This window comes from Zosterops lateralis (genome assembly GCF_965231275.1).
Source record: "Zosterops lateralis genome assembly, chromosome: 19".
Classification (NCBI taxonomy): Eukaryota; Metazoa; Chordata; class Aves; order Passeriformes; family Zosteropidae; genus Zosterops; species Zosterops lateralis.
In genome coordinates this window covers 6776749-6788871 of record NC_139779.1, presented here as the reverse complement: position 1 = coordinate 6788871, position 12123 = coordinate 6776749, and the positions used below count along the sequence as shown (strand labels likewise).

The 12123-nt window shown below is 42.0% G+C and overlaps 1 protein-coding gene across 5 annotated transcripts in view; it reads left to right on the top strand.

The window, feature by feature from the left end:
• CUX1 (cut like homeobox 1) overlaps positions 1 to 12123 on the top strand; it is a 271503-nt gene that overhangs the window by 40044 nt on the left and 219336 nt on the right. For all 5 annotated transcript variants that reach the window (XM_083875168.1, XM_083875167.1, XM_083875166.1 and 2 more), the window contains exon 2: positions 9923 to 10033. In XM_083875168.1, coding sequence (XP_083731294.1) covers positions 9923 to 10033 — 111 coding nt within the window. The remainder of the gene's footprint in view (positions 1 to 9922; positions 10034 to 12123) is intronic.

Sequence of the window (12123 nt, the reverse complement as noted above, 5' to 3'; positions counted from 1 at the left end):
AACCAGCACCATTATTAGCATGAAGCATGTTAGTTTTTGTTAAATGCAGTTCTGGCTGCTGTCAACTCCAATCCAGCCTCCTTGTGACTGTACATCAGCTAATTTTACTTCATGAGTCAATTCTGCTATTTTCCTTTTCATGTCACAGAAAATGAGCTTAACTAAGTACTGCAATATGTTGTTGGGAAACACCTAGAAAAGGCATTCTGCATTCCACCGCCTCTGCCTCTTGATTTCAGTTCAGCATCAAGTGGGGCTGGTATCTGTTTATGCTGGACTGTAATCATCCAGATTAAATGTAAAAAAAAAAAATCTCTGAAAAGCTTCAAAATCTGGTCTTCTCTTTAGTTGTCTAAAATATGTCACGTTTGCTATTGGCATTTAATGCCAGATATACATTTCTCATCGTGTGTTGTTGTGCCAAACTGAGTCAGTGTTTGGGATTTAGATCAGAAAGGATACTAAGATGCCTAAATGGGACTTTTTAGTAGTAGGAAAAGCCTAAATAAAGAAATTGTTGCTTTCTTGTTTCCTATTTATATCTATAATTTTTTAGAAAACATCCACCAATTGCATTCACAGGCAGCTTCTCAAAAAAAGCTGTATTTTTGCCATCATGGGAAACTGCCTAAACCTCACAGCAATGCCCAGAAAGTCAACAAACTCCGACCAAGGGAGGAAGCATGTTAGTCAGGAGTCAAGGACCGTTCCCTGGAAACCCTCTGCCAAATACTCTTCCTGCTTAAATTGTTTATCAAACAGCAATTTCATTTGCCAGTAATTTTCTTCTGATCTTGTTTTTGTTACGACTTGATTTCTGAACACGAGTTCCCCGTCCAGCTTCCTCTGCGTCCCTGTCCCGTGCCCACTGCTCCATGGGGCTGCTGCTCCACAGGGAGCAAAGACCTCCAGTGAAAGGGAAAATCAGAATTTAAATATGTCCCTGGATCAGTAAAAGGGGAGGCGAAATTTGGTCTGCTAGAAGGGAGCCACTGGACAGCATTTCCATTATATATTTTATAGGTTTTCCCCAGGGTACATGCCTGTGGCTTAAGATTTTAAACTTACAACAACAAAAAATTCCAAGTTATGCCGAGCCCCATCTTTCCAAGCCAAGTTTGTCATGGTAGGATGGTTTATTCATCCATTATCCCATTTCTGCAATGCCCAAAAACATGAGAAAGGAGCAAAGCACGAGGTGATTAGTTCAAGTTCATGGTAATTTTTTCCCATCCCTGAAGGAATTACTTTATTGAAATGTGGTTTTAAAAGTATTTTTAGGTTGCTTTTTCAGTGTGTATTTGTACTTTCGTTGGTAAATATTTTATATCCCAATGTTAGGAAACAGCTGAAGGAGCTTTGAGATTGGAAATTGCATTTGTAGACTGAAGGATTATTGAGTGGTGGCTGGGATGGACTCAGTCTATAATGTTAACCTTGTTAAAAAAATTAAAATTAATAACACATTTCATCAAAGAAAAATTGTGAATTTTTGTTCTAGAAGACAGCATAATTAGGAGTTGGGAGAAGTTGACTAAAAGCTGAGCAACGAGTTCATTTTCATTTTGAATAAAAATAAAAAAGCTTGAAGTTTTTTTGTTGTTTTTTTCTTTTTTCAAACAGCAAGTTCCCAGAACTCACACTGAAACACACCTGTGTGTGTATATATATATTATTGATTTATTGGTGGCAACCTGTACAGCGAGTTATAAATCCTGGTGTGTGTTACAGGACGTGTCTTGCTTAAAGCCTGGTCATGCTTCATTTACCAGCACAGCTTAGGCTGGAAAGAGGAGTAACTCAATCCTGTAAATGATGTAACAGAGCTTAGTTAAAGACTTGAACTTTCTGATATTTAAACCACTCTTTTAAGGCTACGTTTTACTTTGATCTGTGGTCAAAAGAATTATTTAATGTAGCTCATGAATCCGATCTTTCTTGGAAGTAAGACATTTGCTGAAGGTGTGTTATTACAAAATGGCAGCATAATCCCCTTCCAGCTGAGCATGGGCTGCTGCATTTGGGCTTCAGACAAATGGCAAGAGCAGTGCATTCAGTAGTTTGTACTTATTTATCAGTTCATTGCCTTTTCTTTTATGTTTTTCGAATTTAAGGGCCAAGATTCCTTTTTAAATCGTCTACCAAAATTTTCATTTGTGGATCATGGGTGCTGTGCATCTCCTGGCTCTCAGTTTGCTGGGATCAGAAATGTGGTTGAGCTGTTGGTTTTCCCTCTGTGTCCTTCTCCATTCCCTGAGTGTGTGGAGGGCTGGGGAGGGGACAGGGGACATTCCTCCTGCCCCTACTGCCTGTGACAGAAGTGGAGGGGATGGGAAGGGCAGCCTGGCCCTGGTGAGACCCATGATCTCCACATTGTGGTTTTTACTTCAGCCAGGGGGTAATTGGCTGCTGTGCTGTGGGCAGAGCTATGGTCAGTATGGTCAGCTGGCTTTGTGCTTTGGTCAGCCTTTGACCAACCAGTGAGACAGGAGGTCAAGCAGATGGACTTTACACTGGGTCTTGCCCAGGCAAGGGCTGTGCAAGCAGCAGTGAATTTCCTTTGGTTTCCCATAATTTATTTCATTTGGCAGAAGATGATGCAGTTTGAATCCCTACCACCCTGTAGCTGCCCTGAAAGTCACAATTACTAAGCTGAGGCGCTTTTTTTTAATTATTTATTTCACAGTGATTAACCAGCAAGTACATGATGAAGTTAATTTTCTCTGTAGAAAGGCAGCACAGGGCAGTTGATCAGGTGCTCTCAGGGCTGTATTGTGATTTTACACCACAGCCAGTGGATGGTGGGCGAGCAGATTGCCCTCACCGCTTCCCACTGTCCCCTCGCTATATCCATCTGAAATCCCTTCTGGGAAGCCTCACTGCACCAACACTTAAATTAACTCATTACTTTTTTGGCTTTTTCCCTTGTGGGTACTGAACTTTTGCTTTTAAGTGGAAGAGTGTGAAAATGCTGGTGTGGGAAGTGGGTGAAGCTGTCAGCAGCTCCCCAGCGGGACGGGAGCCGCAGCCTGCCTGGGGATAGTGCTGTGCTTGCAAAACCAAGGGAGCCCTCTCCCCCAGCAAACACTCACTTTTTTAGGAAATTTATGTCCTTCCAAAGTGTGATGAGCTGCAATGCAAAACCCAGCAGGGTGTTAAGTAGCTGGTGGAGTGGGTTTGCTGACAGATTCTCCGGCGGGTATGGAGCCCAAAGTGCGGGTCTTGGGGGTGAGGTAATGGAAGCTGGTGGTTTCACACTGTGGAGCTTCTGTGGGAGAGCAGCTCGGGAGAAGGCTGGGAAAGGAGCCGGCTGGGGGATGCAGAGAGCAGGGAGTGCTGCTGGCTCTGCTAAAATCCACCCTTAAAGTGGTTTTTGAGCTCACCTAATGCTCAAGGCAAATGGTGCTGCTGTAGGGCTGAGGTGAGGGTGAACATGGCAGGAACAAAGGGATTAATCTGGGGTAGAAACTGAGGAACAGGAGAGAAGCTTTGGGGTGAAGGTTGAAGGTGCTGTGGGTGAAGCCTGAGCCTTATTTCAGGAGAGAGGTCAGAGCACATCACCCACCTGGGCCACTGTGAGCAGGGCTGGAGGCCCTCAGGGCTGGGACTTGTGCAGTCATTCTGCTCCTGCCTTTGAGGAGGATGGAAAAAGAGAGTAAATAATGCTGGAGAAAGAAAAACTACCTTTTGAAAGAAATAGGCAATATTTCATTATTTTCTTGAGTGAGAGAAAAGGCTTATTCAGTCGAGACCTTTGGCATTGGACACTCTCCAGTTCTTTGCATTTTCTAAAAAGTTTTGAATTCGAGGTGTAGAAGAAAAGACAGGAATAATCACCTTGGCTCTGGCACTGCCAAGCTTTTCCCCTCACAGTGCATTTGTTGCTGGCATCAATATTTGTGTGGCTTCTTTCTGCTGATTGTAGCTCCTTTTGAACAGCCAGTGCTACCTTTTGCCCTCTTGCAGGATAATTTGATAGGCTTTGCTTACATTTTGTGGCACTGGCTGTTCCTGTTGTGAGCTGACAAAGCCACAACACCCTTTCTTTTTTACATTTTCCTTTTTTATTATATATATTTTTTTCAGTAGCCTGCTAATTAAGATAATTTTATTGATGGCTCCATTAGCACCTCTGTTCTTGCTCTCTTTGTTTTATGCAGTGGCCACCACACACGTTGACTCCCTGTCCCAAAAGCATTGTGTAGAGCCCGAAATTTGTTCCAGTTAAAGCTTGTTTTAAAACTTCATTTGGAGTCAAATTACTTCAGTATGCGGAAATAAAATGTGTTTATTGAAATTTTCTAACTAATTCTACATGCAAAAGGTATTTGCATCACTTTGCCAAGTGGCAAAATGCTTCCTAAGAAATGTGTTTTAATGTTTGTGGGTTTTTACTATTTTTTTTTCCTTCCTCTGGGAGTGTAAATTCCAGGTATTCTGGTCTTTGTTATTTGTTCAGCAGTCACTGCTGAGTTGTAAGATGGGATCGTGGTTCTTGAGATGTTGTGCTCTTGTTGAACTGTCTGGTCTTCCCTTCTGCTTGTTTTAGAAAGGGGCTTTACAGCAAGGCTGACACAAACTCTGCTCACAGGATCCTTACAGTGTTTTACTTTTCTAAGCACTTTCAGCTTTGAACTGGGGCTGCCTTTTACAGTCAAAACAGACATTAATAAAAATTCCCAATGTCAGCTCTGTGGTTTCTCCCCCAGTGATAATGTAGAGCTTTATCAGGTGAACGTGGCTTTGTTTGTTCCAGAGGAACACACCAAGCCTGCAAATTTATAATTTCTGAAATATTTCTGAAATATTTCTGAAATACATATATAATCCATAGCTTGGCTTCTGGAGAGGTGCAAATGATGGGGGTTTGAGACTGAAGGGTCCATTGCCTCATGGAGCAGTCAGGAAAATGTAAAATTTCCCCAAGGCAAGTGTGCAGAGTTGTGCAAGACGTTTCTGCACTGGTGCCATCTTGGCACCGGGAAATTCTCCTTTAATAGGAAATTAAAGATTGCAAAAATCTACATTGAGAGCTTTGATAGATCTGATAAATGCAATCCTGTGAGAGGATGAAAACAGAAACGAAACTTCCAGAATCTCCATTCAGTAGCAGATTATCAGTAGGCTGGGAAACTGATTGAACTGGTGATAAAGGGAAATACCTGAAGTGCACAGAAATAGGATTTCGGGGGAAGTGGTTAATGCTGCATTTACTGGTAGAAAATTCCTAATCTACGTGAAGTTGTGGTTTGTGTCAGTCCTTGTAATAGGTACAGTGAGGTTTATGGTGAATCACAGAATCATTAAGGTTGGAAAAGACCTCTGAGATCATCAAATCCAACCTGTGACTGATCTCTACTTTGACAACTAAACCAGAGCACCGAGTGCCACATCCAGTTGTTTCTTGAACCTTTCCAGGGATGAGGACTCCACCACCTCCCTGGGCAGCCCATTCCAATGCTTTGAGCACCTTTTCTATGAAGAAAATTCTTCTTGGTGTCCTGTTAATCTCTGCAGCCATCCTTAAGACTTTCAAAAGCCACACCTTGGGCTTTACATCCATGTCTGAAAGCCTACCAGGAAATAATCAGTTTGTCTTCAAGTTGTGATATGTGTTTCTTGCACCACATAAATGCAGCAAGAATTAAACATTTAAATTCAGGAGAATTACAAAAGTTTGGAATACAGTTATGTCACAGTACTTTTAGATGGTAATTACAGGTTTTTGTAACTTCTTTCATGGGGGCCATGGGAAAACTGGTGCAAAGCAGAGACTAAGGACTAGTTATTGTTGCTGGAGCAGCTTTTGGGGGAATTGGGATGCTGAAGTGTGGTAGTTTCTTTGGCTGTGAAATGCCCATGGCAGGGCAGTGTCCAATAACTGTTAGGAGTGGATAAGGGAACAGAAACTTCATAAATAGCCAAGAAAGTTCCATTTCTTTCCGAAACTGTTTTCCTAAGTGAGTAATTTTTAGGGCTCACCTTTGAGAGCAGCCACCCAGCAGCTCCCAGGCACGGAAGGGCTGACTTGAATCTTCTTATTATGGCAAGGAAAGGCCTTGTTGTGCTGAAGTGGTCAGTGGTGCAGACCTGCTGCTGGGTGATTATCAAAGAATGCATCTGGTAGGCAAAGACATGTCAGCCGTAAAGGAAAACAACCTTGAAACTCTCCTGCAGTGAGCCTGCAGTTTCCTAATTACTTGAGGTCAACCTAATTGCAGGGCTGGTGCCAAGAAGGGGGATTCCACAGCCCCCTCCCTCACTCCAGCTGTGTTTCCCCACCTCCCTGTTAGAATGGTGCAGCTCCTCGTGGGCGCAGCTGGGCCCTGAGCAGGGAGAAGTCAGGAAGGGAAGGATGGGGTGTTTTCAGCAGGCTCCCTCTGCTCTGGTGGGTCCCATGCAGCCGTGTCACCCTGGGGTGACAGAGGCAGGATGAACAGGGAGTCTAAAAGGGTCTGAAAGTACCTGAGAGAACATAAATTCACTCCAAGGTGATCGTTGTTACACTGGATAGTGGATTGACCTTCCTAGTTTTATACTGCCTGAAAGAAAGCTTTTAATGTTTGTTTTCTGGGGACTGCTTCTAATGACTCCCACACTCAGAGGAGCATAAGACTTTCTTGTCTCCTCTCCTCCCACTGCCTCCCTCCCACCCCCAGTAAATTTGTTGAAATGGGTCAAAGTAGAAACCCTGGAGAGAGTTCTTTAGTTAACTCTGAACTGTGCCTGCCCTAAATCGATGGGACTTTGGGGCAGGGGGAGGGATAATGGTTTTGTTTGTTCTCTCAAGATGTGCTCCAAGCAGTGACTCCCTTTCTGCAGGTGCCTGGTTTGGGCCAGAAAGTTCATTAGCCAGTGTGGAATCAGTGGAATTGAAGCTTCCAGGCTTTGAATCCTTTCCACAGCCAGGTCACCACTGCAACACCTTTGAGCCCTGGTTTTGTTTGCTTTTTTCATTGGAACCCTTTTGATTTCAAAGGTGTGAAGGATGATACTGAGACATGGGCTCCTGTTTTTTACTCTCCAACACACTTCTCTCTGTGCAGAATTGCATCTCCTTTTATTTGTAATCTACTTAGAGAGTGATTGCAAAGTGTTTACATCTGAGTGTTACACAGTACTGAGGTTTGAAATATTGAAGTTACTACTCTTTGCTCCTTAAAATGAGCTTGCTTGCAGAAATAATACATTGACCACATTAATATTTTGTTTAAGATTGGGCCATCTCATGAGATTAAATCACAAAAGTATGAAAAATCTGCCATTAGTCCTTGTGGGTTGTAATCCTGTATCTATTATTAGATTTAAATAAATGAAACTTGCATTGTGCATGGTTCAGATCAAGCCAGGACAGAAAGACTAGCAATTTTCCAAGCAGTTTTCATTTGGGTCTTATTAACTATGACATGGCTTGAAAATTTAATACCTTCTTTTATATCAGGGGTTAGATACCTGCTTCTCCTCAGCCAGGATTGCATCTCATGCTCTCAGATCAGTCTCACCGATCTCCAGATCGGTGCAAGATCTGGAGCTCGTGGGCTCCAGCCCCCAGAGTCAGACAGCTCAGTGCCTTGCTGTGCTGGCAGCTCTCCTTGGCAACATCTCTGCCTGATATGTCACAGAAGGAAATGTTTTCAGACCTGTCCCAGAAGGAATTCAGGAAGCAATGGGAAGGTGCCTGCTGTAAGAGCACTGTGGCACCAGTCTCGATCAGGCAGTGAGGGTGGGAAAGCCCTTTGTCATTTGCTACCTGACTCTTCATTGTAGCATAAAATATGAAATTTATTATTATTTTTCAATCAGTTCTTTTTCTTTCTTGTCTCTGAACTTGGAAGCACAGGCCTTTAAAAGTCTTGCTTTTCCATTGCTCATGTTCCTTGCTAGCACTCGATATGGAAAGCCAAAGCACTTGGTTCTTTGCTCCACTGAAATTCCCTCTTACTTCATGATTTGTGTTTTCTTTGCTTGGCTCTAAATGTGTGCTTCCTTTTTAAATATAGTTTTCCAAGTTTCTGGCCGTACCAGATTGTTTATATTTTTTAAAAGCCTTCTGCTTAGCCGTTATATTGCTCTTTATAGTTCTGCTTAACCACATTGGTTTCTGTTGCTCTTTTTTCTTGCATAAACTTAGCTAGGATGAATTTCAAATGTGGTTTATCCAACTGTTAAGTATTTCCCACTTTTCTGCAATAGATTTCACATATGTTACAGAATTCCAAAGCAAGATCTGGTGGACATATTGCCCTGTTTCTTTACTCAAAGTCAGATATAGAAAGACTTTTAAGCATTTCAGTGACAATATTTAGGTCACTGGTTCCAGCACACTGCTTGGCTTCAAATCCATTTGTCATATTGAGCTGGTTTCCAAGGATTAGGATAACTGTGGTCCATGTATTTATTAAAAAACTGTAATTTTATGGTAATAAACCTAAAGGGGAAAAAACTATTGGTCTTCTTGTCTTGGGAACTCAAAAGGTTTTTTATTTTCCATCCAGAGGTCAGACCGTGGAGTTACATAAGACACATTTCCATCCATCCAGGATTTACATTTACCCATTCAAAAATGTATCTAAAATTAGGAATTAGGCTTTTTCAGAGTATTTAGACAGTATTATTTGTATCTAGTAACAAGTCAGCAACTTGGCCACCTATTTGGGATCTGGTATTAGACCTGACAGGAGGTCCCAGGTTTTTGCTTTTGGTCCCTTACGGGTGGTTGAGTTATGAGCAAATTCCAGAAGCGTGGCAAATTTCGGGTGGAGAATATTGGGAGTTTTGCAGGCAGGTTGGAGGCACCTTGGCAGAGGGATGAGGTGAAGGTAGTCTTGCTCTAGCACCTTGTTCTCACTTTTCTCATTGCCAGGTTTTTCTCTTTTTGTATTAATAAGAGGATAAAACAGTGCCAAATTTCTTTTATGAATTCTTGATTCTCCCAGTGACTTGGGGAACGATGTCTGTAACTGAATGGGGGGGATTTGCCTTTATTTTTTCATATTATGTGGAAATACTGCAGAAGAGGCACAAACTAACACAGAAGATTGAGTGTTGCTGGTTTATGCACTGATAAGTGACCCGTTCAATTTATTATGGTGACATTTGGAGGCACAGCACTGAGTGGAGGAATTGGGATGGGGATAACACACTTGGAAGAAGGTGGAAAACAGTGGGACCTGTGCTTCAGCTCAGTAGAAAGTGTTGGAAGATACTTTGGCATTAAGTACCATAAAACCATATATTTTTATAAGATATTTGTTTTATATATGCTTATAAAAAGATGTGTTTTAGAGAGGAAAGGGAGATACCTGCTAATAACCTTGGAGGAATAGATTCCAATAATAGGAAATGACAATTTTGTATTCAAATCAGGCAAGAGTTAAATGGAAAAGAGCACTGCAGTGGCAGTATGGAATTATATACAGCATGTCATAGGAGATTAGGAATGACTGAAGCATAACCAGTCCAGATTCAAGTATAAGGTTAACCAATATTTGAATAAATAAATTTTTATAATAGAGTAACTCAAAACAAGGAAAACCAGTACCTTTAAAAAGCAGACAGGTGAAAAGAAACCTGCTTTGAATATTTCCAAGATCTGTAACCTTCACTGGACTTGGGAATTTATTAGGAGGAGTGTATTGTGTGCCATTGCTCCCGTCCTATGTGATGCTGGGGTGGAGCCAGGAACAGTTTTGAGAAAAGTGGTGATATTTTGGTTGCAAGATGGAATCCAAAAGCTCAGATCTCTGGAAGTCTGGTGCTTGTTCTGTGCTGCTCCCCAGCCCTTCCATCCCCACATTCCCAACGATATGATGCACGTATGAGGTTTTTTTGGTTGGTTTTTTTAAATTATTATTTCTGTGACAAACAGAGCTCTGACTGTATTTTTGTTTGGTTTTTTTTGTGTTTCTTTTTTTCTTCCCAGAGAGAGCTCGATACCACAGCAACAATATTGGCGAACCGGCAAGATGAAAGTGAGCAGTCCAGGAAAAAACTTATTGAGCAAAGTCGTGAGTTCAAGAAGAACACTCCAGAGGTAAGGAGAAAAGCTGTCCCAGTCTCTTGCTGTACTAGGTGGTCTTAGGCATGTGGAAGTGATGATTTCTTCTTAATGGTTTATTTCCATAATTCTCTTGTATGTATTGCCAGGTCTTTATCTAAACCTGCTCATCTCTGATGTTTTCCTCATCAGGGAGCTTTTGCAGTCTGTAAATACTGAAATGTGGATTGATGTTTTTAGAGGAAGTGGTTTATGTTTTAGAGGCCTTCAAACAGGCTTGCTCTAAATTATATAATAATGTAAAACCTGGAGAATTGAAAAAAAAAATTCTTCACCAATCCAAACTCTCATAGCCCTTGCATTCAGAAAGTGACATTTCCCTGCCTAAATAAATCTGTATCAAGGACATGACTTCAAAGATGCTCATTTTTCCATCAAAAATCAAATTAAGTTTCGCTGTTGATTTCACTGGAAACACACCAAGGTCAGGGCTGAGCCAAACTCCCTGGGAGGATGTGCATGGAGCACAGGTGTGGGGTAAAACTCGCAGGGGTAAAACCAGTGGGAAAAGAGGGAAAGGTGATTATGTGGGAGAAGCTGGGAGTGTTTAAACTCCTCATGTGCAGTTACCTCAAACCCACAGATAATCTCCCTGCTGAAAGCAGAGCAGTGCTCAGGGCTGGCTGCCTCCTCTGTTTGTTTTGTGGATTTGGGTATTTTTTTTATTTTTTTTCCCTGCTGATTGCCAGCAATCTGTTCATCCAGGAATGTTGTGGCGTTTCAAAGCCAGTTCCAGATAAGTGATATGCCAGCACCAACTCCTTCCAAGGCTCTTCCTAGGAGGGGAGCAGCAGGCAGCTCTCCTAACCTTCAGTGCTGCTTCTCCAGCAGCAGCTGCTGCTCTGCTCCCCATGGCTGCAGAGGGAGAGATGCTGAGCCAGGCAGGGGGAAAGGGAAGGTGGGAGCAGGAGCGACTCCTGGGGAAGAGGCAGTGGTGTTTATCTGGGGGCTTTGTGGGGTGGAAATCTGTTCTCTTTGAAGAAGAGAGGATTTGGGGCCTGCAGCTTTGAAGGAACAGGGCTTGCTAAAAGGAGTGAAAGAATTTGGAGAGTGAGTTCAGGTGCTGTTGATTGCTTTTGCAAACTGTGGGGAAGAGGTGGAGGAAGGAGAGAAGTGGGAGAGTATAGGAAACTGTACAGAATCCAGAAAATACATGGAATTCTGGGGTTACATTTTCAATGGTTTGCTAAAAGCTTAAGTTCATATTACAAAATCTCACTTGTTTCCTGCTGCCCTCCTTTTTTCCTATAAGTAAAATGACAAATTCTTCAGCATGTGGCTGTAGCTGCCAGTGCCCATCTGATGGCATGTTAGAGATTTCAGGAGGATTTCTTTAAGCCAGTTTTATTTCTGTGCAGCAGAAGGAGGACAACAAACAAAATCCCCCAAGACACTACACTTTTTAAGTGCATTGCGAGAGCACCTTGGTAACTCAGTGGGAGAAGAATGTTCAGAGGCAAATAGATACTCTTGTAATTACTTTAAGAGATATAGTGGGAAATTATATGCAATTAGTCCTTTCCAGTAAGCAGGATACAGAAGTTAAATCATTTAATAGGAAGGTTTTCAATATTATTTTACAAAATACAATTCTGTACCTTCTATTCTCTTCTAGAATATGTGAGGTTTAAATTAATTAATTAATTAATTTTATTTCATTTATTCATTATATGTTTGTTTATATGTGAGTTTATTTATTCAGGGGCTACATTCAGAACCAGATTCTGAACATCCCCAGTGTTGGAGGAAATTCGGATCTCTGCTAGGTTCTACATCCTCATATTTTGTCCTGTGATCCCTATGAAACCACATTCCTTTATAACCTTGCATGAATGTTTGAGGTTCTTTCTTTGTCTGCCTTCTCTGCCGTGGTGCTCTTCTGCAGTTTTGTTTCTGAAGAGCAACTTCTACTTTCCCTGACAGAGAAAGAATGAAAATGGGAGCAAAGAATTAGAAGAAAATATCTGAACTGTAGAAATAGGCAGCTGTAGCTAACTTGAGAAGTAGTTTTTGCCCCCAGGGCATGGAGGGAGCTCAGATGGGGAAGTTCTGTCCTGTCCAAGGGA